The sequence below is a fragment of the Pseudophryne corroboree genome, chromosome 4 (assembly GCF_028390025.1).
Source record: "Pseudophryne corroboree isolate aPseCor3 chromosome 4, aPseCor3.hap2, whole genome shotgun sequence".
Classification (NCBI taxonomy): Eukaryota; Metazoa; Chordata; class Amphibia; order Anura; family Myobatrachidae; genus Pseudophryne; species Pseudophryne corroboree.
This window is the reverse complement of record NC_086447.1, coordinates 846,970,470-846,998,379: the sequence shown is the minus strand read 5'-3', so window position 1 is coordinate 846,998,379 and position 27,910 is coordinate 846,970,470. Positions and strand designations below refer to the sequence as shown.

General features: G+C 47.5%; 1 protein-coding gene across 3 annotated transcripts in view; it reads left to right on the top strand.

Annotated features, from left to right (window-relative positions):
- The window catches only part of MTIF2 (mitochondrial translational initiation factor 2), a 138,657-nt gene that overhangs the window by 10,348 nt on the left and 100,399 nt on the right, over window positions 1-27,910 (top strand). For all 3 annotated transcript variants that reach the window (XM_063918630.1, XM_063918629.1, XM_063918628.1), the window contains exons 3-4: window positions 5,691-5,811; window positions 12,067-12,238. In XM_063918630.1, the coding sequence (XP_063774700.1) occupies window positions 5,691-5,811; window positions 12,067-12,238 (293 nt within the window). The remainder of the gene's footprint in view (window positions 1-5,690; window positions 5,812-12,066; window positions 12,239-27,910) is intronic.

The window sequence follows — 27,910 nt, the reverse complement described above, 5'->3', positions numbered from 1 at the left end:
GGATTCTGACTCCAGTGTCGACTATGATGAGGCAAGGTTACACCCTAAGGTGGCCAAAAATATTCATTATATGATTATGGCAATAAAAGATGTTTTGCATATCACAGATGACCCCTCTGTCCCTGACACGAGGGTACACATGTTTAAGGGAAAGAAACCTGAGGTAACCTTTCCCCCATCTCATGAACTGAACAAATTATTTGAAAAAGCTTGGGAAACTCTAGACAAAAAACTGCAGATTCCCAAGAGGATCCTTATGGCAAATCCTTTCCCTGCAAAGGACAGGATACGGTGGAAATCCTCGCCCAGGGTGGACAAGGCGTTAACGCGTCTGTCCAAGAAGGTGGTGCTACCGTCTCCAGACACTGCGGCCCTTAAGGATCCTGCGGATCGTAGACCGGAAACTACCTTAAAGTCTATTTATGCACATACGGGTGCTTTACTCAGACCGGCAATAGCATCGGCATGGGTTTGTAGCGCTGTTGCAGCATGGACAGATACCTTGTTGGCTGACATGGATACCCTGTATAAGGATACCATTGTACTGACTTTAGGTCACATTAAAGACGCAGTCTTATATATGAGAGACGCTCAAAGAGACGTGGGGCTGCTTGGTTCCAGAGCCAACGCCATGGCAGTTTCAGCAAGACGAGCTCTGTGGACCCGCCAATGGTCGGGTGATGCCGACTCAAAGAAGCATATGGTTTTACCTTACAAGGGTGAAGTTTTGTTTGGGGATGGTCTCGCGGACCTGGTTTCCACAGCTACCGTGGGTAAATCTACATTTTTGCCATTTGTTCCCCCACAGCAAAAGAAAACCCCACAATATCAGATGCAGTCCTTTCGGTCGCATAAGTCCAGAAGAGATTGGGGCTCCTCTTTCCTCGCCAGAGGTAAGGGTAGAGGTAAGAGAACACCAGCTTCGGCTAGTTCCCAGGAGCAGAAGTCCTCCCCGGCTTCTGCTAAATCCACCGCATGACGCTGGGGCTCCACGGAGGGAGTCTGCACTGGTGGGGGCACGTCTTCGACTCTTCAGCCAGGTCTGGGTTCTATCAGACGTGGATCCTTGGGCGTTGGAAATTGCATCCCAAGGTTACAAACTGGAGTTCGAAGAGGTGCCCCCTCGCCGATTTTTCAAGTCGGCCTTGCCAGCCTCTTCCCCGGAGAGGGAAGTGGTATTAGATGCAATTCAAAAGCTGTGTCAACAGCAAGTGATTGTCAAGGTTCCCCTAGGCCAACATGGAAAAGGGTACTATTCAACACTGTCTGTGGTCCCGAAGCCGGATGGTTCGGTCAGACCCATTTTGAATCTAAAATCCCTGAACCTATACTTGAAAAAGTTCAAATTCAAGATGGAATCACTCCGGGCTGTGATATCCAGTCTGGAAGCAGGGGATTTTATGGTGTCGCTGGACGTGAAGGATGCCTACCTTCATGTCCCCATATTTCCTCTTCATCAGGAATACCTGCGTTTCGCGGTACAGCACTGTCATTACCAGTTTTAGACGTTGCCGTTTGGGCTTTCCACGGCCCTGAGAATTTTCACCAAAGTAATGGCGGAAATGATGGTGCTCCTGCGCAAACAGGGAGTCACAATTATCCCGTACTTGGACGATCTCCTGATAAAGGCGAGATCAAGAGATCAATTGCTGAAAAGCGTGTCGCTCTCCCTGAGAGTGTTACATCTACACGGTTGGATTCTCAATCTGCCAAAGTCACAGTTGATTCCAACGACTCGACTATCATTCCTAGGCATGATTCTGGACACGGAACAGAAAAGGGTTTATCTACCAATAGAAAAAGCCCAGGACCTCCAGAACATGGTCAGGGACCTGCTAAAACCAAAAAGAGTGTCTGTTCATCAATGTACTCGAGTTCTGGGAAAAATGGTGGCAGCCTACGAGACCATCCCTTCGGCAGGTTCCATGCGAGGACGTTTCAGTGGGACCTTCTGGACAAATGGTCGGGGTCCCATCTACACCTACATCAAAAGATAAGCCTGTCCCCCATGGCCAGGGTATCTCTCCTGTAGTGGCTGCAGATTGCTCACCTTCTAGAGGGTCGCAGGTTCGTCATTCAAGACTGGGTTCTGGTGACCACGGACGTGAGCCTCCGAGGATGGGGAGCAGTCACAAGAGGAAGAAATTTTCAGGGACTATGGTCAAGCCAGGAGGCTTGTCTACACATCAACGTGCTGGAATTGAGGGCCATATACAACGGGCTACGACAAGCGGAGTTTCTTCTTCGCGACCTACCGGTTCTGATTCAATCAGACAACGTCACAGCCATGGCTCATGTAAACCGCCAAGGCAGGACAAGGAGCAGAGTGGCAATGGCGGAAGCCACCAGAATTCTGCGCTGGGCGGAAAATCACGTAAGTGTTCTGTCAGCAGTCTTCATACCGGGAGTGGACAACTGGGAAGCAGACTTCCTCAGCAGACACGATCTCCATCCAGGAGAGTGGGGACTTCATCAAGAGGTCTTTGCAGAGATAGCAAGTCTTTGGGGACTTCCTCAAATAGACATGATGGCGTCACGCCTCAACAAAAAGCTTCGGAGGTATTGTGCCAGGTCAAGGGACCCTCAGGCAGTAGCGGTAGACACCCTAGTGACACCATGGGTGTTTCAGTCGGTCTATGTGTTCCCTCCTCTGCCTCTCATCTCAAGTGTTGAGAATCATAAGACGAAACAGAGTACAAGCAATACTCGTGGTTCCAGATTGGCCTCGAAGGGCCTGGTATTTGGATCTTCAGGAGATGCTCACAGAAGATCCGTGGCCTCTTCCTCTCAGGGAAGACCTGTTGCAGCAGGGGCCTTGCATGTTCCAAGACTTACCGCGGTTGCGTTTGACGGCATGACGGTTGAACACGAAATCCTAGCTGAGAGAGGTATTCCGGATGAAGTTATCCCTACTCTGATAAAGGCTAGGAAGGAAGTAACTGCGAAGCATTATCACCGTATCTGGAGGAAGTATGTATCTTGGTGTGAAACCAAGAATGCTCCTACGGAAGATTTCCATCTGGGCCGTTTTCTCCTTCCTACAGACAGGAGTGGATATGGGCCTAAAATTAGGCTCCATTAAGGTACAGATTTCGGCCCTATCTATATTTTTTCAGAAGGAATTGGCTTCTCTCCCAGAAGTCCAAACTTTCGTAAAGGGAGTGCTGCACATCCAGCCTCCTTTTGTGCCACCAGTGGCACCATGGGACCTTAACGTGGTGTTACAGTTCCTTAAATCACACTGGTTTGAACCTCTTCAAACGGTGGAATTAAAATTTCTCACCTGGAAGGTGGTCATGTTATTAGCCTTGGCATCTGCAAGGCAGGTGTCAGAGTTGGCGGCCTTGTCTCACAAGAGCCCCTACTTGATTTTTCATGTGGATAGAGCAGAGTTGAGGACTCGTCCTCAATTTCTGCCTAAGGTGGTTTCTTCTTTTCATATGAACCAACCTATTGTGGTGCCTGTGGCTACGGGTGACTTGGAGGACTCCAAGTCCCTGGATGTAGTCAGGGCCTTATAAATTTCCGTAGCCAGGACGGCTGAGGTTAGGAAAACAGAGGCTCTGTTTGTCCTGTATGCAGCCAACAAGGTTGGCGCGCCTGCTTCTAAGCAGACTATTGCTCGCTGGATCTGTAACACGATTCAGCAGGCTCATTCTACGGCTGGTTTGCCGGTACCAAATTCGGTAAAGGCCCATTCCACTAGGAAGGTGGGCTCTTCTTGGGCGGCTGCCCGACGCGTCTCGGTATTACAGTTGTGCCGAGCAGCTACTTGGTCGGGTTCAAACACTTTTGCTAAATTCTACAAGTTTGATACCCTGGCTGATGAGGACCTCGCGTTTGCTCAATCGGTGCTGCAGAGTCATCCGCACTCTCCCGTCCGGTTTGGAGCTTTGGTATAAACCCCATGGTTCTTACGGAGTCCCCAGCATCCTCTAGGACGTAAGAGAAAATAAGATTTTAAACCTACCGGTAAATCTTTTTCTCCTAGTCCGTAGAGGATGCTGGGCACCCGTCCCAGTGCGGACTAAATCTGCAAGACTTGTATATAGTTGTTGCTTACATAAGGGTTATGTTACAGTTAGGATCGGTCTTTGACTGATACTGTTTTTTGTTCATACTGTTAACTGGTTGCGTATATTCCAGGTAATACGGTGTGTTTGGTGTGGGCTTGTATGAATCTTGCCCTTAGATTAACAAAATCTTTTCCTCATATTGTCCATCTCCTCTGGGCACAGTTTCTCTAACTGAGGTCTGGAGGAGGGGCATAGAGGGAGGAGCCAGTGCACACCCATACTAGAAAGTTCTTTATAGTGCCCATGTCTCCTGCGGGGCCCGTCTATACCCCATGGTCCTTATGGAGTCCCCAGCATCCTCTACGGACTAGGAGAAAAAGATTTACCGGTAGGTTTAAAATCTTATTATAGTCAACATGATAATGATCATCACATAAATGTTCGACACATGTTTTTTTGTTTTACGCATATTTTGTCAACTTGATTTACTACTCATGTGAACATCTATTGGGAAAGTTACCAGTGGAGCGGAGCGAGACACCTTGCCCGAGGTGTGGCGTGCAAAGTGAGCCCACAAGGGTCCACGTTTGTACTGATGGTTGTCACAGAACATAAAATATACAAGATTTCGCCCCAAAAAACGTGTTGACCATTTTGTGTGTCGACCTTAGTCATGTTCACCTATTGTGCATGTTGACCTAATGACTGTCGACCATAAAATTGTAGATTTTTTTTTTTTTTTTTGTCATTGATCCACACCTGGTTCACCCATAGCATTTCTGTAAAGTACTCATGGAATACCTATGAATGGATTGACATCTTCCAGTCGGGAGCGGCAGCGCCAGGTAGCTCTATGGTTGGGGTAATATGTTGCTATGTGATGGGAACTAATCAGTCGACTTCAGAAATCTTACTGGCGCTAGTGTATTGCTGGTCGCCATGTAGTACAGGAAATTTGTACTGTACTATTAAATCAAACTTAATTACACAACTAAAATCCTACATTATGATGTCCCCATTGCTAAGAAACCCACTTGTAGCATAATAGTACAAATGATAATATTTGTGTCATTCTTTTATTCATGTATTTGTCTAATGTACAGTACAGTCTGGTTCTCTGTACGATGAGGGAATGCCTAATATTCGTATCTGCGCTATGTGGGGTATTGTCCTAATCCTTCACTAAACGTCGCACTATAGCAACTTACCAGTCACCGCCCAGGAACACCTATCGGAATTGCATGGATCTGCATGCTGATTCCGTCTGTATCCCCCGTTGTTAACCATTGGGACGCATGCATTGTGCGTATCAGACACAAGCACAGAAGTAAAACATTAGGCGCTTGCCCACAATGTTTTACTAGCGTCCAAGTATGAATTGGGCCCATAGATAGGACTAGACAATGTATGTATTTTACCTTTCATATATTAAAATGACAATTGTGTGGTGTGATGGTCCTGTAAATCATCATATGTCAGTGCATAGTAACTGGATACATTGAACACCAGGCGCTCGGTGACCTTACTGGGGGGGGGGGGGGGGGGGCGGGGGCGGTGTTCCAGTGTACTTTCTCCGAGGTCGATATATCTACTTTTCTATTTTTCCAAAATCTTTTTCCTTTAGTATGTTAATAACGTTTGTGTGTCTGCTGCACTAATTTTACTATTTCTTAGGAGAAAATACATAAGAAACCGAGGCTGCTGCCAAGCAAAGTGAAGGAGCGGAAGAAGGTGGTGGAGGTCTGGCACAACATCAAAGTTCATGAGTTGGCGAGAGCCGTGGGTAAAGATACTGGTGAGTTCTTCCATCTGTTTTGAAGTCAGATTTAAGCTATTCAGTGAATGACTGCCGCCATATTTTACCATATTATTCTGTTGTGCTTCATAACGGCATTCTTACAGAAGGTTTATTGTGTACTGTTGAGCTCACCCACTTCTCAGGCGTCCACCCCCCAAGCACAAGTATGGACACTGTAGAAGGAACCTCAATATGCATTTAAGTAGTGCTTGCAGTGCAGTTTTAAAGATACAGTAAATATATTTCTCTGACGTCCTAGTGGATGCTGGGAACTCCGTAAGGACCATGGGGAATAGCGGGCTCCGAAGGAGGCTGGGCACTCTAGAAAGATTTATGACTACCTGGTGTGCACTGGCTCCTCCCACTATGACCCTCCTCCAAGCCTCAGTTAGATTTTGTGCCCGGCCGAGGTTGGATGCACACTAGGGGCTCTCCTGAGCCTTTAGAAAGAAAGATAGAAATTAGGTTTTTTATTTTCAGTGAGACCTGCTGGCAACAGGCTCACTGCAGCGAGGGACTAAGGGGAGAAGAAGCGAACCTGCCTGCTTGCAGCCAGCTTGGGCTTCTTAGGCTACTGGACACCATTAGCTCCAGAGGGATCGACCGCAGGCCCAGCCTTGGTGTTCGGTCCCGGAGCCGCGCCGCCGTCCCCCTTACAGAGCCAGAAGCAAGAAGAGGTCCGGAAAATCGGCAGCAGAAGACATCAGTCTTCACCAAGGTAGCGCACAGCACTGCAGCTGTGCGCCATTGCTCCTCACACACACTTCACACTTTGGTCACTGAGGGTGCAGGGCGCTGGGGGGGGGGGCGCCCTGAGAAGCAATAATAACACCTTGGCTGGCAAAAATACCACAATATATAGCCCCAGAGGTTATATATGTGGAAAATACCCCTGCCAGAATATGGGAAAAAGCGGGAGAATAGTCCGCGGAAAAGGGGCGGAGCTATCTCCCTCAGCACACTGGCGCCATTTCTCCTTCACAGATCCGCTGGAAGGAAGCTCCCTGGCTCTCCCCTGCAGTCTACACTACAGAAAAGGGTAAAAAAGAGAGGGGGCACTAAATTTAGGCGCAGTATACAATATATAGAAAAAGCAGCTATAGGGGACATAACTCAGTTAGTCCCTGCATTATATAGCGCTCTGGTGTGTGCTGGCATACTCTCACTCTGTCCCCCCAAAGGGCTTTTGTGGGTCCTGTCCTCTGTTGGAGCACTCCCTGTGTGTGTGCGGTGTGTCGGTACGGCTGTGTCGACATGTTTGATGAGGATAATGATGTGGAGACGGAGCAGATGCCTTTAGAAGGGATGTCACCCCCTGCGGGGCAGACACCTGAGTGGTTGAGTTTATGGAAAGAAATGAGTGCACGTATAGACTCCTTACATAAGAAATTTGACGACATGCCAAATGTGGGACAGCCGACTTCTCAGCTCGTGCCTGTCCAGGCGTCTCACAGGTCATCAGGGGCTCTAAAACGCCCGCTACCTCAGACCGCAGACCCAGATGTCGACACTGATACTGACACCAGTGTCGACGACGATGAGTCTAACCTGATGCCCACTAAGGCCATTCACTGCATGATTGAGGCAATGAAAGAGGTGTTACACATTTCTGATATAAATACAGGTACCACAAAAAAGGGTATTATGTTTGGGGAGAAAAAACTACCCGTAGTTTTTCCCCCATCAGATGAATTAAATGAAGTGTGTGAAGAAGCGTGGGCTTTCCCTGATAAAAAATTGGTAATTCCTAAGAAGGTACTAATGGCGTTCCCTTTCCCGCCAGAGGATAGGTCACGTTGGGAAACACCTCCTAGGGTGGATAAAGCGTTCACACGTTTGTCTAAAAAGGTGGCACTACCATCTCCGGATACGGCCGCCCTCAAGGAACCTGCTGATAGAAAGCAGGAGGCGATCCTGAAGTTTGTATACACACACTCAGGCATTATACTTAGGCCAGCTATTGCGTCAGCATGGATGTGCAGTGCTGCCGCTGCGTGGTCAGATAAACTGTCAGAAAATATTGACACATTAGACAGAGACACGATCCTGCTAACCATAGACCATATCAAAGACTCAGTCTTATATATGAGAGATGCACAGAGGGAAATCTGCCGACTGGCATCTAAAGTAAGTGCATTGTCCATTTCTTCTAGGAGAGGCTTATGGACTCGCCAGTGGACAGGAGATGCAGATTCTAAAAGGCACATGGAAGTTTTGCCATATAAGGGTGAGGAATTATTTGGGGATGGTCTCTCGGACCTAGTTTCCACAGCAACGTCTGGGAAGTCAGCATTTTTACCCCATGTCCCCTCACAGCCTAAGAAGGCGCCGTTTTATCAGGTTCAGTCCTTTCGGACCCAGAAAAACCGGCGTGGAAAAGGCGGGTCTTTTCTGTCCAGAGGCAGAGGTAGGGGAAAAAGGCTGCAACAAACAGCAGGTTCCCAGGAGCAAAAGTCCTCCCCCGCTTCTTCTTCCAAGTCCGCCGCATGACGGTGGGGCTCCACAGGCGGAGCCAGGTACGGTGGGGGGCCGCCTCAAGAATTTCAGCGATCAGTGGGCTCGCTCACAGGTGGATCCCTGGATCCTTCAAATAGTTTCTCAGGGGTACAAACTGGAATTCGAGGCGTCTCCACCCCACCGGTTCCTAAAATCTGCCTTGCCGATTGCTCCCTCAGACAGGGAGGCGGTGCTAGTGGCAATTCACAAGCTGTATTCCCAGCAGGTGATAATCAAGGTACCCCTACTTCAACAAGGTCGGGGTTACTATTCCACACTATTTGTGGTACCGAAACCGGACGGTTCGGTGAGACCCATTTTAAATTTGAAATCCTTGAACACGTACATAAAAAAATTCAAGTTCAAGATGGAATCGCTCAGGGCGGTTATTGCAAGCCTGGACGAGGGGGATTACATGGTATCCCTGGACATCAAGGATGCTTACTTGCATGTCCCCATTTACCATCCTCACCAGGAGTACCTCAGATTTGTGGTACAGGATTGCCATTACCAATTCCAGACGCTGCCGTTTGGACTGTCCACGGCACCGAGGGTATTTACCAAGGTTATGGCGGAAATGATGATACTCCTTCGAAAAAAGGGAGTTTTAATTATCCCGTACTTGGACGATCTCCTAATAAAGGCGAGGTCCAAGGAACAGTTGTTGGTGGGAGTAGCACTATCTCAGGAAGTGCTGCACCAGCACGGCTGGATTCTGAATATCCCAAAGTCACAGCTGGTTCCGACGACACGGCTACTGTTCCTGGGTATGATTCTGGATACAGTCCAGAAAAAAGTGTTTCTCCCGGAGGAGAAAGCCAGGGAGTTGTCATCTCTAGTCAGAGACCTCCTGAAACCAAAACAGGTAACAGTGCATCGCTGCACGCGGGTCCTAGGAAAGATGGTAGCTTCTTACGAAGCAATTCCCTTCGGCAGGTTCCATGCCAGAATCTTTCAGTGGGACCTGTTGGACCAATGGTCCGGATCGCATCTTCAGATGCATCGCTTAATAACCCTGTCTCCAAGAACCAGGGTGTCTCTACTGTGGTGGCTGCAGAGTGCCCATCTTCTAGAGGGCCGCAGGTTCGGCATACAGGACTGGGTCCTGGTGACCACGGATGCCAGCCTTCGAGGCTGGGGGGCAGTCACACAGGGAAGAAACTTCCAAGGACTATGGTCGAGTCAGGAGACTTCCCTTCACATAAATATTCTGGAACTAAGGGCCATTTACAATGCCCTAAGTCAAGCAAAATCCCTGCTCCTACACCAGCCGGTGCTGATCCAGTCAGACAACATCACGGCAGTCGCCCATGTAAATCGACAGGGAGGCACAAGAAGCAGGATGGCGATGGCAGAAGCCACAAGAATTCTCCGATGGGCGGAGAATCATGTTCTAGCACTGTCAGCAGTGTTCATTCCGGGAGTGGACAACTGGGAAGCAGACTTCCTCAGCAGACACGACCTCCACCCGGGAGAGTGGGGACTTCATCCAGAAGTCTTCCAGATGCTGGTAAACCGTTGGGAAAAACCACAGGTGGACATGATGGCGTCCCGCCTCAACAAAAAATTAAAAAGATATTGCGCCAGGTCAAGGGACCCTCAGGCGATAGCTGTGGACGCTCTAGTGACACCGTGGGTGTACCAGTCGGTTTATGTGTTCCCTCCTCTGCCTCTCATACCAAAGGTATTGAGAATAATAAGAAAGCGAGGAGTAAACACAATTCTCGTGGTTCCGGATTGGCCAAGACGAGCGTGGTACCCGGAACTTCAAGAGATGCTCTCAGAGGACCCGTGGCCTCTACCGCTCAGACAGGACCTGCTACAGCAGGGGCCCTGTCTGTTCCAAGACTTACCGCGGCTGCGTTTGACGGCATGGCGGTTGAACGCCGGATCCTGAAGGAAAAGGGTATTCCGGAAGAAGTCATTCCTACGCTTATTAAAGCCAGGAAAGATGTTACGGCAAAGCATTATCACCGCATATGGCGGAAATATGTTGCATGGTGCGAGGCAAAAAAGGCCCCAACAGAGGAATTTCAGCTGGGTCGATTTCTGCATTTCCTGCAAGCAGGAGTGAATATGGGCCTAAAACTAGGCTCCATTAAAGTACAGATCTCGGCTCTGTCGATTTTCTTTCAAAAAGAACTAGCTTCAGTACCTTAAGTTCAGACATTTGTGAAAGGAGTGCTGCATATTCAGCCCCCGTTTGTGCCCCCTGTGGCACCTTGGGATCTCAACGTGGTGTTGAGTTTCTTAAAATCACATTGGTTTGAGCCACTAAAAACCGTGGATCTAAAATATCTCACGTGGAAAGTGGTCATGTTATTGGCCTTGGCTTCAGCCAGGCGAGTGTCAGAATTGGCGGCTTTATCTTGTAAAAGCCCTTATCTGATTTTCCATATGGATAGGGCAGAATTGAGGACTCGTCCCCAGTTTCTCCCTAAGGTGGTGTCAGCGTTTCACCTGAACCAGCCTATTGTGGTGCCTGCGGCTACTAAGGATTTGGAGGACTCCAAGTTGCTAGACGTTGTCAGGGCCCTGAAAATATATGTTTCCAGGACGGCTGGAGTCAGAAAATCTGACTCGCTGTTTATCCTGTATGCACCCAACAAGCTGGGTGCTCCTGCTTCTAAGCAGACTATTGCTCGCTGGATTTGTAGTACAATTCAGCTTGCACATTCTGTGGCAGGCCTGCCACAGCCAAAATCTGTAAATGCCCATTCCACAAGGAAAGTGGGCTCATCTTGGGCGGCTGCCCGAGGGGTCTCGGCTTTACAACTTTGCCGAGCAGCTACTTGGTCAGGGGCAAACACGTTTGCAAAATTCTACAAATTTGATACCCTGGCTGAGGAGGACCTAGAGTTCTCTCATTCGGTGCTGCAGAGTCATCCGCACTCTCCCGCCCGTTTGGGAGCTTTGGTATAATCCCCATGGTCCTTACGGAGTTCCCAGCATCCACTAGGACGTCAGAGAAAATAAGAATTTACTCACCGGTAATTCTATTTCTCGTAGTCCGTAGTGGATGCTGGGCGCCCATCCCAAGTGCGGATTGTCTGCAATACTTGTAAATAGTTATTGTTAACTAAAGGGTTATTGTTGAGCCATCTGTTGAGAGGCTCAGTTGTTTTCATACTGTCAAACTGGATATAATATCACGAGTTGTACGGTGTGATTGGTGTGGCTGGTATGAGTCTTACCCGGGATTCAAAATCCTTCCTTATTATGTCAGCTCGTCCGGGCACAGTGTCCTAACTGAGGCTTGGAGGAGGGTCATAGTGGGAGGAGCCAGTGCACACCAGGTAGTCATAAATCTTTCTAGAGTGCCCAGCCTCCTTCGGAGCCCACTATTCCCCATGGTCCTTACGGAGTTCCCAGCATCCACTACGGACTACGAGAAATAGAATTACCGGTGAGTAAATTCTTATTTTATCAATCAACCAATCTGGGGGGTACCGGCCGCCATGGGTTGCTGGAGGGAACCTAAAGGAGACTGCAGTTTATGCATACTATCACTTTAATACAGAAGCTCCTGCCCTCGGCAACCGCTGATGGAGCTGAGAGATGTTGCATACTCAGTATAGGGGGGGGTCTGTGGGTCTAGATGACTTATTATATTTTCACAATGTGTAAACCTGCCAAGGAATCTCAGAATCTCTTTCTGGCAATGAAACAGCACAGGTTTTGTTAGTTGCTGTATATAGGTAGCAGTTACAGGATATCGATGTTCAGTGTTAGTTATATTCCTGTCTTGGTCCTCAGATGATGTTTATAAGGCTCTAATGTACGCAAACTACGATGTGGACAACCTAAAGCCATCGTCGGCGCTGAGTCGGGAAATGGTGCTGGAAGCAGCAAAGAAATTTGACGTAAAGGTCACTTATCAACAGGAAAAAGAAGAGAAAGTCAGGGAAAATAAAGATGCTATAAAAAGGTATTTGTTCGCTTACGTTCTATATTGTAACATGAATAGGGCAGCAATGGGCCATGTAAGAATGAGGTATGAGATGCCAGCTACATGGAGGAGGAGGTCATCAATGCATTGCTTGGCCAGGGAATGATTATATTACAGGCAGACACAGCAGGGGAGCATCACCGAAACCCATAGCAACAAATCAAACCTATTAATATCATTTATTTAACCTGAACTAGGAATATATAATTCTCTTATTTACATAGCACCACAAGATTTCTGCAGAGACCGTGACAAGCAGCACAACACACATAAACACAATATGAATAAACAGGATAACTATAAACACAATACAATCACCACAACACACATAAACACAATATGAATAAATAGGATATAAACACAATATAATCATCACATCACACATAAACACAATATGAATAAATAGGATAACTATAATCACAATACAATCATCACAACACACATAAACACAATATGAATAAATAGGATAACTATAAACACAATACAATCAAGGACAGGTAAAGGGTTTGGGGTAGAGTGATTTATTATGGCTTGTAGAAGCATGTAGGGAGGGAATAGGAACAAGGGCGTAGCCAGAACTTTGTGGGCCTCATAACAACATTTTGAAGGGGTCCCCGTCCCAATGCTTCTAGAGAGACACTTCTCTGCAGCATTTGTTCATTTTATGCCCTATAATAGTCCCCTAGTTCATTTTCTGAACCATAGTAGAGCCTTATTTAATGTTATGCCCCATAGTAGTGCCCTAGTTTCTTTTATGAATCGCAGTAGTGCTTAAGTTTCCCCTATGTCACATTTCAGAGCTGCCTGTACACATTATGCCGCACAGTACCCCCAATTCACATATGATATATAGTGCTCCCCATTCATATTGTGCATCATTACAGTGCCCTGGTTCATATTATATAACATTAAAATGCCATACAGCTCATTTTATACCACACTACAATAAGCAGGTCCAGGGGTATACCTAGATATATTGCAGGCCCCAAGGAAAAAGTTTGAAAGAACCCCTACGTACCAGCCAATGGCGAAAAATGTATATAACACATGTAACTGTGACAGGGAAGGTGGGCCCCTCTCAGCTCTGGGCCCCATAGCAGCTGCACTGCCTGCACCTATGGTATATACGCCCTTGAATAGGAAGCAAAAAGCATGCGGTTAAGCTGTACTGACATAATGGCTGGACAAACAGGGTCTGAGTTACTGGTTGAATAAAGGTAGATGGGAACACGGCGCATTGGGGAGAGGGGTAATGCTAGGAGTGGAGAACAGAGGTGTAGCAACAGTCAGTGGAAAAGTGGGTAGAGCCGGAATGAGTGTGGACAGAACCTGGGTAAGAAGGCGAAAGACTGAGATCTGATAGGAGTGAGTCTCACTGTGCATCATTCTGCTTAATACTAATTCCTTTGCAGCGAAAATACTATTCTGAAGCATCTAGGACACTATGAACGACTTTGAATGCATAGTGGAGCGATTGAGGGCTTTATATTTAAGGGTCAATAGTTTAAACTCTATTCTATCATAGATGGAGAGCTGGTGAAGGGGTTTGCAGAGGGGTATGCTGATGCAGTGTAGCAGGAGAGGTAACGGATGGGCAGCGGCATTAAAGATAGGTTGAAATGGGGAGAGGTAGGTGCGAGGAAAACCAAATACATTGTGGTTGCTGTAGTCAAGGTGGGAAATTCTAAGTGCATTGATCAGAGTTTTGGTGATATCAGTGGTGAGAGACTGAAGTTGGAGAGTGGGTGATGACACCCAGGTAGGGGTCTTGAGGAACAGAGAGTGTGGTGCTGTCTGCAGATAGAGATGAGGGTTGGGGAGGTGAGGAGGTCTGGTTGGGTGGAATACAGTGTGTTCAGCTTTAGTCATGTTTAGTTTGTGTATGTGCTGGGATTTCCAGGAGGAGATGGCAGAAAGACTGAGACATGAGAGAAGATAGAGAGTGGTCAAGAGAGGAGAGGACAATTTGGGTGAGAGTGAATGTGCTTAAGTGGGCATATGGGAGAGGAGAGGATGAGAAACGTGTACAGACTTCATACCCGGTGGAGGGTAAAGGTGCACAGGTAGTTGGAGACAGAAGGAGGAGGCTGTTGGGAATAGATGTCCTGGTGCACAGTATAGATTTTGCATGTGGAGTGTGGGTGGTAATGACTGGTACTGTAATCCAAAGATACACAATACCTATTGCTATACTGGCCCCCCTTCCCCAACTTCCCACCATCATATGTTGTAATTTCTTTCTAAACATTTTTTTATTTATTTTTTTGTATCAGTGAAGAGCGTGTCTCTGGCTATGAATGTCTGTAGAAGGCTGGCATATACATAGGAGTACTAATCGATCATAATAGAGAAACAAGTTATGTTATTTATGGTGCCAGTGAATGCAGGAAGCTAAGAGACATTGAATGACTCCTAAACATGAACGTATAAATGAATGATACAATTAGCTGTAAATGAGTATGCCTGAGATAGCGTGCTTTATGTACATGGCAGAATGCCGTGTCTGTCGCAGCCTAGAGTCTCTGCATAACTTGAATACTCGCAGATAACCCAATTTCTTTTTCATCCACTAGGGGTCACTGGAGTACTCTTGGGGATATGGACGGCTTCCGTAGGAAACAGCACTGAATATTTAAATTTAGCACACTCCACCCCTCCATATCCCCGAGTACCTCAGTGTTTTTTCTGTGCTCGACGTAGTAACAGCTCTGTGGCTGAGCCACAATTACTTTGAATTTTTTTTTTAGGATATTTTTTTTGTTGTTCTATTTTATACACATCCCTTTCCCCCTTCCAAAAGGCAGGGTCAGGGATAGTGCAAGCTGCTGATAGCAGCAGTGGCGTGTCGGTCCTCACTGAATGAGCACCCTCACAGCCACACACAGATCTCCTGCACACTGGCTGGCCGGCGCTTACTGAGAAGCCCCGTCGGAGCCTTACCAAAAGCAGCAGGAGTGCAGGTATGTGAAACGGGGCGGTCAGCTCCCGCTGCCGCCCCGCTGTGTGGGGACATTGTTTTTATGCTGACGCCGGGAACCTCTACAGCCCGCCGCCGCTGCTCCGGCCGTCACCGCTGCTCCGGCCGTCTCCAGCCCCCACCGCTGCTCCGGCCGTCGCCAGCCCCCACCGCTGATCCGGCGCTGCTCAGAGCGCTGCAATACGCGCTCCCCGCTGTCGGTCCCTGCGTCCCAATACCCGGCTCCCGCTGGCGGCCCCACACGCTGCCGCCCGCACTGCACGGAGTACAGGGGGGGGCATTACGGTGATATACTATAAGGGGCATGAGGGGGGTTACCCTGCAGCAACAGCAGTATGCTAGGCTGCAGGGTTAATTACACAGGATAAATGTCACTTTAAGGTGGTAACCTGTATTGTGGTTATAACTTTAAGCATGGCAGCCATTTTAACCATGCTTCCTGTGTCTTCCTCTGTGATTCCAGAACGTTCCAGTACTACATCTCTACTCCACCGGAGGCGCAGGGGTGTTAGTGGGAATTTGGGATCACATTTCATAGTACTGGCCACGTGTACTGCACTTGGCCAGATATATATACATAGAGACACCTTACTACTATTTTACTGAGTCGTGCAAGTGTCTGTTTTTTGTGTATTGTGTTGTCTGTCGCCATAATGAGTAAGGCACCAGCAAAAACTAAAAAGCATAATTGCAAAGTCTGTAGCAGTGTATTACCGGATGGATCTACCACATGTACAGTATGTTTTGTGGATTCGGTTCAGAATACAATTTCTGCTCCGGTTTTAAAGCCGATTTCCTCACCGAACCCTCCTTGGGAAATGCTAGCCAATGTACTGGCTGGGTTGCAATCAGAATTGACCGCCGCTCGACAGGAGCGGGAAACGGCAAGAGCTGAGTCTAGGATGAGACCGCCAGAACTACCGGAGGCCTCTCAGCCTTGCGAAAGGTCCAAATCCATTTTGGGTAGAGGGGATAAATTTCATATGTCTTATGATTTACCAGTTTCTGCTATGTTGCATTCTGACGATTCCATGCCAGACCTCACGGCACAAGATGAGGGTGAGGAGGGCGAAGTGGAGTCAGATAGTGAGGATTTTAACAGCTCCGGCATTGATAATCTCATCAGAGCGGTGCGTCAGTCTCTGAAGTTTACAGAAACTGAAGAGCCTCTCACAAATGATCAGGTCGTATTTACTAAACGACAAAGAACTCCAATAAGTTTTCCTGTGTCGGAATCTCTTAATCAGATGTTAGTAGAAACACGACAGACTCCAGATAAACGGTTTTCTATACCTCGCAGATTTAAGTCTAGTTACCCGTTTCCAGACTCTGTGACCTGTACATGGGAGAATCCACCAAGAGTTGATTCGTCAGTGTCGAAGCTTACAAAGAAATTAACCATACCAGTGCCAGCGGCTACTACGCTTAAAGACCCTTCAGACCGCAAAATAGAAAATATGCTAAAGTCCATGTATGTAGCAGCAGGAGTGCTGCTGAGACCTGGCTTGGTTGGTATCTGGGTCACTAAGGCACTCATAGTATGGATAACAGAACTTAAGTCTGCCTTACATGACGAACACCTTATACTTCTTGCTGATCAAATGTGTGAGGCTGCAGAGTATCTCTGTACAGCTTCTACTGACGTCTGTCAGCTCACTTCTCGTATTTCATCGTCGCTAGTTACAGCACGACGAGCACTCTGGCTGCGTGCTTGGCAAGCGGAGGCAGAGGTCAAACGAGGTATAGAGGCGTTACCTTACGATGGCAAGAAGTTGTTTGGTCCTAAATTGGACACATGGATTGCTGAGGCTACGGGAGGAAAGTCGGTTTTCTTACCATTGCCTCCACCGGTACCAAGAAGGAGGTACTCTGGACCTTAGTTCAAATCTTTTAGACCTCAGTCCTTTCGAGGACGTGGCAGAGGAACAGCCACGCCTGGTAGACGTGGTCGTGGACGTGGTTTTCAACAAACCAACACAAGTCGTCCGGACGCTAAGGTTACCGACAAGCCAGTGGCATGACGGGCTACCAGCCCATCTCGGTTCTCCGATTGTGGGAGCACGCCTTCAGACGTTCCAGTTGGCGTGGTTCCAGACATCCGCGGATGGGTGGATCCGCAATTTAGTGTTAAAAGGTTACAAAATAGAGTTCGACTGTCTTCCGCCTCTGCGGTTTTTCAAGACAGGATTGCCTCTGTCGGACGACAAGAGGGCGGTTCTGCAAATTGCCATTCAGTCCCTACTGGATTCAGCAGTTTTGATTCCGGTCCCTGTACATCAACAGGGTCAGGGTTATTATTCCAGTCTGTTTGTGGTACCGAAGCCAGATGGCTCAGTCAGACCAATATTGAACTTAAAGGGTCTCAATCAGTACGTAACTTACTACAGATTCAAGATGGAGTCTCTGCGTTCTGTGATTGCGGGTTTAGAGCCAAAGGAATTTATGATTGCGCTAGATCTCAAGGATGCGTACTTGCACATTCCAATTTGGCAGCCTCATCAGAAATTCTTGCGGTTTGCAATACGCCAGAACCATTACCAGTTTCAGGCTCTACCGTTTGGCCTGTCGTCCGCGCCTCGGGTATTCACCAAAGTGATGTCTGTGATGATAGCTCATCTCAGATCCCTGGGAGTGACAATAGTTCCGTATTTAGACGATCTGCTCATCAAAGCCCGTCTCAACAGATGCTTCTCCAACATGCGCTGCTAACGTACAATGTACTGGTTCACCACGGTTGGGTTGTCAACTTCAAGAAATCACATCTGATTCCGTCTCAACGCCTTCAATTCCTAGGTATGATTCTCGATACGGTCAATCAAAGAATTTACCTACCACAGCAGAAAGTACAAATTCTACGCCATCTAGTACAATTAGTGCTCAAGTCACGCACAGTGTCTGTACATTTGTGCATTCGCCTCTTAGGCACAATGGTGGCAGCTTTCGAAGCGCTTCAGTTCGGAAGATTTCACTCGCGTCCATTTCAACTGAATGTGCTCGCCCAGTGGTCGGGCTCGCATCTGCAGATTCACCACAGGGTGAGGTTGTCGCCAAGGGCAAGAGTGTCTCTGCTCTGGTGGCTCAAGGAACACAATTTAACCGCAGGGAGACTGTTCGGAGGCTGGAATTGGATAATTCTAACGACCGACGCCAGTCTCAGAGGTTGGGGAGCTGTAGAGCAAAATTGTCAGCTCCAGGGTCTCTGGGCGGATCACGAAAGATTGCTGTCTATAAATGTCCTGGAACTCCGCGCAATTTACAATGCGCTACGACAAGCAGTGCACATGCTTCGCTCTCAGACTGTCCAAGTGCAGTCAGACAATGCGACGGCGGTCGCATACATCAACAAACAAGGAGGAACGAGAAGCCGCATGGCAATGCGGGAAGGAGCTCGAATCCTCAATTGGGCGGAATACCACCAGGTGATATTGTCGGCCGTGTTCATTCCGGGAGTGGACAACTGGGAAGCGGATTATCTCAGTCGTCGGGATTTTCATCCAGGAGAATGGGCATTAAATCCAGAAGTGTTTCACATGTTGGTTCAGCGATGGGGTTATCCTCAGGTGGACCTGATGGCGTCTCGCCACAATCACCAAACGCTCCAGTATGTGTCCAGAGATCCAAAGGCAGTTGCGGTGGATGCTCTCACCGTTGCGTGGCTGTACAGCCTTGTGTATCTGTTTCCACCGTTTCCATTGCTCCCTCTGGTGCAAAAACGGATCAAAAGAGAGTCTGTCACAGTCATACTAGTGGCGCCTCATTGGCCTCGGAGTGCTTGGTTCTCGGATCTCCGAGGACTACTCGCAGACGATCCTTGGCCGCTCCCACTACGTCCAGACCTGTTACAACAGGGTCCGTTCCTTTACCCCGATTTAGCGCGGCTGCGTTTGACGGGGTGGCTGTTGAGACCGCCCTCTTAAGAAGAGAGGGCATCCCAGATTCGGTTATACCAACCATGTTACGAGCTAGGAAGCCGGTTACGGCAGCTCATTATTACAGAATATGGCGTACCTATATAGGTTGGTGTGAAGCTCGGAAGTTTCCGACATCATCTTTCAAGTTATCCCGCCTTTTGTTATTTCTACAGACGGGTTTAGATGGAGGACTGCGTTTATCTACACTAAAAGTGCAGGTATCTGCTTTGTCAATTTACTTTCAAAGACGATTGGCTCTATTGCCGTCTATACACACTTTTTTCCAAGGTGTCCTCAGAGTTCAGCCTCCATTCATTCCACCTACAGCGCCATGGGACTTGAATCTGGTTTTAGAGTTCTTACAGTCTTCATATTTTGAACCCTTACAGCAAGTGGATATAAAGTTTCTCACTTGGAAAACAATTTTTCTTCTAGCCTTAGCTTCGGCAAGGCGTGTTTCAGATTTGGGTGCCTTGTCATGCAAGCCACCGTATTTGGTGTTTCATGATGACAGAGCGGAACTTCGGACGAATCCCGCTTTCTTACCAAAGGTAGTGTCATCTTTTCACATCAATCAACCAATAGTAGTTCCTGTGTTGACAGCACATTCTGGAACTCTGGATGTGGTACGCGCATTACGCGTTTATGTATCCCGAACGTCTTCAGTTCGTAAAACGGATACGTTGTTTGTACTCTATGATGCTGCCAAGATGGGTTGGCCAGCGTCTAAACAAACCTTATCCAGATGGATAAAACTGACCATACGTCAGGCTTACCTTCATGCTAGGTTACAGCCGCCTACATCAGTAACCGCTCATTCCACACGTTCTGTGGGAACTTCATGGGCAGCTGGTCGGGGAGCTTCTACGATGCAGCTTTGCCGTGCGGCTACATGGTCTTCAGTGCACACGTTTGTGCGCTTTTACAAGTTTGATACGTTTGCGGCATCAGCATCTAGCTTTGGCCGCCTAGTGTTACAGGTGCCAAACAGCTCTCCCGCCCACGGGGGAAGCTTTGGTACGTCCCAAGAGTACTCCAGTGACCCCTAGTGGATGAAAAAGAAAATAGGATTTTGGTACTTACCAGGTAAATCCTTTTCTTTGAATCCATAGGGGGCACTGGACGCCCACCCAGAGCAGTTTTACCTGGTTTGTGGTAAGTTCTGAGGATCTTATGGTAACACACTCTCACCGACTGGTTCAAATTATCAAGTGCTGGTTATGGTGTCAACTGTTTAGTTGTCAGTAACGTTATGTGTCAACTCCGTTGTTGTCCGTTATGTTGTATGTAATACTCCATTGTCAACCTCTCTATAGTTCCTGTTCGGCTCAGTAAAAAACACTGAGGTACTCGGGGATATGGAGGGGTGGAGTGTGCTAAATTTAAATATTCAGTGCTGTTTCCTACGGAAGCCGTCCATATCCCCAAGAGTACTCCAGTGCCCCCTATGGATTCAAAGAAAAGGATTTACCTGGTAAGTACCAAAATCCTGTTTTCTAATGACATTGGGGGAGATTTATCAAATCTTGCACTGAGATAAGTTGGGCAGAGATGAAGTACCAATTAATCAGCTTTTAACTGTTATTTCTCATACGTCCTAGAGGATGCTGGGGACACCAAAAGAACCATGGGGTATAGACGAGCTCCGCAGGAGACATGGGCACTTTAAGGCTTTGAAAAAGGGGTGTGCACTGGCTCCTCCCTCTATGCCCCTCCTCCAGACTCCAGTTTTAGATTTGTGCCCAGTGAGACTGGACGCACTACAGGGGAGCTCTACTGAGTTTCTCTGAAAATACTTTTTGTTAGGTTTTTTATGTTCAGGGAGGCTGCTGGCAACAGTCTCCCTGCTTCGTGGGACTGAGGGGAGAGAAGTATGACACACTTCTAGTGAGTTCAAGGGCTCTGCTTCTGGCTACAGGACACCATTAGCTCCTGAGGGTTTGATCGCTGGGTACGCTCAGATGCTCGCTCCCGCAGCCGGCCATCACCCCCCTTACAGAGCCAGACGTCCGAAGACAGGTGAGTAGAAGAAGAAAGAAGACTTCAGCGACGGCATTTTCCTGAGGTACCGCGCAGCGGATGGACGCTGCGCGCCAAGCTCCCGCTCACACACACAGCACTTCTGGGTGCGGGGGGGGGGGGGGGGGCGGCGCCCTTGGCAGCTTAAAATACCTCGGCAAATGTCAGGCAAGAGGGGACATTAATGTAAGACACTGTCCTAACCCCCGCCAGTATAATCCGTATTATAAAAGAGCGGGACGGAAGCACGCTATTAAGGGGGCTATTAACCGTAACCAGATATAAATTCCACATAATAATAGAATTCAGAGATCTTCGTTACACATATTTGCGCAAATGTGTGAATAAGCCCCAAAGCCGCATCAAGGCGTCTCTGTATATTTGGGGTCCCTAGCGCTATATCTAGGTGCAGGGGGTGGCACCCCAAAACACCAGCATAAGCCATCATGTGGCTCCTTGCTGGTTAATCTTAGACCCAGATTGGGGTAATGGAGGTGTGAGGTGTGGTGCCTCTGGACTGGCTGAGCTGGATGGCCTTAGTGTGGCATACCTTTACATTCTACTAACACTTTTCACTTATTAATTTTTTTAACACTATTAGGGAAATTTACTAAGCTCCCGATTTTGACCGAGATGGTGTTTTTTCTTCAAAGTGTCATCTCGGGAATTTACTAAACTCAAATCACGGCAGTGATGAGGGCATTCGTATTTTTTTGGAACTCAAAGAAAAAAATTACGAATGAATACACCATCGGTCAAATACGCTTGTAATTTGGTAGAACTCTGTAATTTACTAAAAAGTGTAATTCACAAACACTGCCAGCAATAGCCAAACACTGCCGTGAAAAAATACAAATCGTAAAAAAGTGCTAAAATAAAACAGACCTGCTTTTTTTTACCGTGTTCTGATAGGCATGCACGGATCCATGAGATCCGTGCATGTTTATCAGTGGGAAGGGGTGGGAAAGTGTTACATTTGTTGAAAAAAAATGCGTGGGGTCCCCCCTCCTAAGCAAAACCAGCCTCGGGCTCTTTGAGCCGGTCCCGGTTGAAAAAATATGGGAAAAAAAGTGTGCTCCTGTAGTGTCTGTCAGGCAGCACACGGCAGTGATACAATGTAGCGCCTATGCGCTACATTGTAACCAATGGTGGGAACTTTGTGGTCAGCGGTGAGGTTACTTTCGGTGACTAGTTGGGTATGTAATGCCAGGGCCGCAGGGACCAATATAAAAGTGTCCCCCGGCTGTGGCATTATGTACCTGGCTAGTGGAGCCCGGTGCTGGTTTCAGAAATACGGGGGACCCCTACGCTTTTTGTCCCCCCGTATTTTTGGAACCAGGACCAGGCGCAGAGCCCGTTGCTGGTTGATTTAAATATGGGGGAACCCCTGTCACTTTTTCCCCCATATTTTTTCAACCAGGACCGGCTCAAAGAGCCCGAGGCTGGTTTTGCTTAGGAGGGGGGACCCCACGCATTTTTTTATTTTTTTTATTTTTAACAATGCTTTTATTTTTCACGAAAGGTGCACAATGAAGCCCAGCACGGATCTCACAGATCCGGCCGAGATTCATTGTGTTAAAGTCGGCAGTGTTTTACAATTCACTCCCGTAAAACACTGCCAAAAAATACGAATGACATCGACATCGGTAAATACGAAAATGCAGAATACGACAGCTTAGTAAATTAGTCGTAATAAATTCAAAAAGTTGCAAATTTATACTTTCGATGTCATTCGTGTTTGAACTTTAACCTCATTCGGAAAAATACGAAATTTAGTAAATTTACCCCTATTTCTCTATTTTAATTGCATTTCATTTTTGTATCACCTTCTCTATAGCTTCGGCTTCCTAAATACTAATTTATTAACACTATAGTTTTTTCACTGGTATGCTACACTGGGCTTTCTGGCTTATGCTGGTGTTTTGGGGTGCCACACCCTGCACCTAGATATAGCGCTAGGGACCCCAAATATACAGAGACGCCTTGATGCGGCTTTGGGGCTTATTCACACATTTGCGCAAATATGTGTAACGAAGATCTCTGAATTCTATTATTATGTGGAATTTATATCTGGTTACGGTTATCATTCAGGCTGCCGGGTGGAAACAAATGTTTTTTTTTTTCTTGCTTAGAAATACCCCTCCCTTTCGAGCACCTGAATGATATCACTAAGCTAATTGAGCATCTACCAATATATATGTTTGTTGTGAGAGGCAGAGAGGTTCCTGCATTAGGAGGAGGTGCAGGCCCTGACATGCCACATGGAGCATTATGGGGTTGCTCCAAGGTAGGTAGCTCTTAGCTTAGACATATTGTAGTAAGGAGCCATTATCATGTGGCTCCTTGCTGGTTAATCTTAGACCCAGACTGGAGTAATGGAGGTGTGAGGTGTGGTGCCTCTGGACTGGCTGAGCTGGATGGCCTTAGTGTGGCATACCTTTATATTCTACTAACACTTTTCACTTATTAATTTTTTAACACTATTTCTCTATTTTAATTGCATTTCATTTTTGTATCCCCTTCTCTATAGCTTCGGCTTCCTAAATACTAATTTATTAACACTATAGTGTTTTCACTGGTATGCTACACTGGGCTTTCTGGTTTATGCTGGTGTTTTGGGGTTCCACACCCTGCACCTAGATATAGCGCTAGGGACCCCAAATATACAGAGACGCCTTGATGCGGCTTTGGGGCTTATTCACACATTTGCGCAAATATGTGTAACGAAGATCTCTGAATTCTATTATTATGTGGAATTTATATCTGGTTACTGTTATCATTCAGGGTGCTGGGGGAAACAAATGCCTTTTTTCTTGCGAAGATATGTTATTACAAGTTCAGGTCCCCTCGGGGTCTCAGAAACGTACGTTTACCCAGTTGGCAGACACTGATACCGACACGGACACTGATTCCAGTGTCGACTATAGTGATTCCAGATTAGATCCTAAATCGGCAAAGAGCATTCAGTACATGATTGTGGCTATTAAAGAGGTATTGCATATCACTGAGGCTCCTGCTGTTCCGGATAAAAGGGTCTGTATGTATAAGGAAAAGAAACCTGAGATAACGTTTCCTCCCTCTCATGAACTGAATTCTTTATTTGATAAAGTCTGGGAAAGTCCTGACAGAAAATTTCAGATTCACAAAAGGATTTCGGTAGCTTATCCGTTTCCCTCTGGGGATAGGGAAAAGTGGGAGTCACCCCCCCATTGTGGACAAGGCCCTATCGCGGTTGTCTAAAAAGGGTGCTTTTCCGTCACCTGGCACGGCAGCCCTTAAAGACCCTGCAGATCGTAAGCAGGAAGCTACGTTAAAATCCATTTATACGACCACAGGTACACTACTCAGACTGGTCATTGCCTCTGCATGGGTGAGTAGTGCTATTGAAAAGTGGGCAGATAACTTGTCATCTGACATAGATACCCTAGATAGGAATAACATCCTCTTGACGCTGGGTTATATCAAGGACGCGGCAATTTACCTAAAGGAAGCTGCAAGGGATATTGGCCTTTTGGGATCAAAGGCCAATGTCATGGCAGTCTCAGCTAGGCGAGTATTATGGATTCATCAGTGGAATGCTGATACTGACTCTAAGAAAAATATGGAATCCCTACCGTACAAAGGTGGTGTCTTATTTGGTGACGGCCTCGCTGATTTGGTATCTACGGCTACCGCGGGTAAGTCATAATTTTTGGCTTATGTGCCTTCGCAACAAAGAAGACACACCACTATCAAATGCAGTCCTTTCGGCCCAGTAAATACAAGAAAGGGCAAGGGTCTTCCTTCCTTGCTGCTAGAGGAAGGGGAAAGGGTAAAAGATCACCAGCCGTGGCGGGTTCCCAGGAGCAGAAGTCCTCCCCGACTTCTGCCAAATCCAGCGCATGACGCTGGGGCTCCTCTGCGGGAGTCCGCACCGGTGGGGGCACGTCTCAAACTCTTCAGTCAGTTCTGGGTTCGTTCGGACCTGGACCCATGGGTTTTACAAATAATATCCCAAGGGTACAAACTGGAGTTTCAAGACGTCTCCCCTCACCGATTTTTCAAATCTGCCTTGCCAGTTTTTCTTCCGGACAGGGAGATAATTTGCAACGCCATACAAAAGTTGTGTCAAAATCAGGTTATCATCAGGGTTCCCCAGTCACAACAGGGAGAAGGCTTTTATTCAAGTCTATTTGTGGTTCCGAAGCCGGATGGCTCGGTCAGGCCAATCCTGAACCTGAAATCCCTCAATTTCTACTTGAAAAAAATTCAAATTCAAAATGGAGTCTCTCCGAGCAGTGATCTCCAGTCTGGAGGAAGGGGATTTTATGGTGTCGGTGGACATAAAAGATGCCTACTTACATGTTCCCATTTATCCTCCACATTAGGCTTACCTGAGGTTTGCAATTCAGAATTGTCATTACCAATTTCAGACATTGCCGTTTGGTCTGTCCACGGCCCCGAAGATTTTCACCAAAGTAATGGCGGAAATGATGGTTCTACTTCGCAAGCAAGGAGTCACAATTATTCCGTACTTGGACGATCTCCTGATAAAGGCGAGATCCAGGGACCAGTTGGTGAAAAACGTTGGCCTGTCCCTGACAGTTCTTCAACAACACGGTTGGCTCCTGAACTTGCCAAAATCACAGTTGATTCCGGCAACGAGGTTGTCATTTTTAGGAATGATACTGGACACAGACCCACAGAGAATTTTTCTTCCAGTGGAAAAGGTTTAGGAACTTCAGATCCTGAAGCCACCAAGAGTGTCAATCCATCAGTGCACTCGGTTGCTGGGGAAGATAGTGGTGACCTACGAGGCCATTCAGTTTGGCAGATTCCATGCCAGAGTATTTCAGTGGGACCTGTTGGACAGGTGGTCCGGATCCCACCTGCACATGCACCGGAAGATAGTCCTGTCTTAAAGGACCAGAATATCACTCCTGTGGTGGCTGCACAGCTCTCACTTCCTGGAGGGGTGCAGGTTCGGGATCCAGGACTGGATCCTAATAACCACGGATGCAAGTCTCCGAGGATGGGGTGCAGTCACGCAAGGGGTAAACTTCCAAGGAAGATGGTCAAGCCAGGAAACTTGTCTCCACATAAACGTTCTGGAGTTAAGGGCCATTTACAACGGCCTTGTGCAGGCGGAACATCTTCTTCGCAATCTCCCCGTGCTGATCCATTCGGACAATGTGACAGCAGTAGCGTACATAAACCGCCAGGGCGGAACAAAAAGCAGAGCGGCAATGACAGAAGTCACAAAGGTTCTCCGCTGGGCAGAGAAGCATACAAGAGCGCTGTCAGCGAACTTCATTCCAGGAGTGGACAACTGGGAAGCAGACTTCCTCAGCAGACACGATCTCCATCCAGGAGAATGGAGCCTGCATCAAGAGGTCTTCACAGAAGTGACAAGTCGTTGGGGAATTACTCACATAGACATGATGGCGTCGCGTCTCCACAAAAAGCTTCAGAGATATTGTTCCAGGTCCAGGGACCCTCAAGCAATAGCAGTGGATGCACTGGCGACACCATGGGTGTTTCCGTCGGTGTATGTGTTCCCTCCACGTCCTCTCATTCCAAAAGTTCTAAAGATCATAAGAAGAACAAAGGTTCAAGCGATCCTCATTGTCCCAGACTGGCCAAGGAGGGCTTGGTATCCAGAGTTTCAGGAATTACTCATAGGAGATCCCTGGCCTCTTCCTCTACGCGAGGACCTGTTACAGCAGGGGCCGTGCGTATACCAAGACTTACCGCGGCTACGTTTGACGGCATCCGGTTGAACGCCAGATCCTAGCAAGGAAGGTTATTCCCAGTGAAGTCATTCCCACACTTCTTCAGGCCAGGAAGGGAGTAACGTCTAAACATTACCACCACATTTGGAGGAAGTATGTGTCTTGGTGTGAATCCAAGAAGGCTCCTGCAGAAGAGTTTCAGCTAGGACGTTTTCTCCATTTTCTACAAGCAGGTGTAGAGGCGGGCCTAAAGTTGGGCTCAATTAAGGTTCAAATTTCAGCCTTTTCAGTTCTTTTTCAAAAATAATTGGCCTCCCTTCCAGAAGTTCAAACTTTCGTGAAGGGTGTGTTGCACATCCAACCTCCAGTTGTGCCCCCTGTGGCACCATGGGATCTTAACGTTGTGTTGCAGTCCCTTCAATCGCATTGGTTTGAGCCTTTACAGAAGGTGGAGTTGAAGTTTCTCACTTGGAAAGTGGTCATCCTGTTGGCTTTGGCGTCCGCAAGGCGGGTGTCTGAGTTAGCGGCCTTGTCTCACAAGAGCCCTTATTTAATCTTTCATGAAGATAGAGCAGAGTTGAGGACTCGGCAACAATTTTTGCCGAAGGTGGTTTCATCTTTCCACATGAACCAACCTATTGTTGTGCCAGTGGCTACTGCCTCTTTCGTTAAGTCAAAATCTTTGGATGTGGTCAGAGCTCTGAAAATCTATGTCGCCAGAATGGCTCGGGTTAGGAAAACCGAAGCTCTGTTTGTCCTGTATGCTCCCAACAAGATTGGGTGTCCTGCTTCCAAACAGACCATTGCACGCTGGATTTGTAACACGATTCAGCATGCTCATTCCACGGCCGGATTGCCATTACCGGATTCGGTGAAGGCCCATTCTACTAAAAAGGTGGGCTCTTCTTGGGCGGCTGCCCGAGGGGTCTCGGCATTGCAACTTTGTCGAGCTGCTACTTGGACGGGTTTGAACACTTTTGCGAAGTTTTACAAGTTTGATACCCTGGCCGATGACGACCTCAAGTTTTGTCGA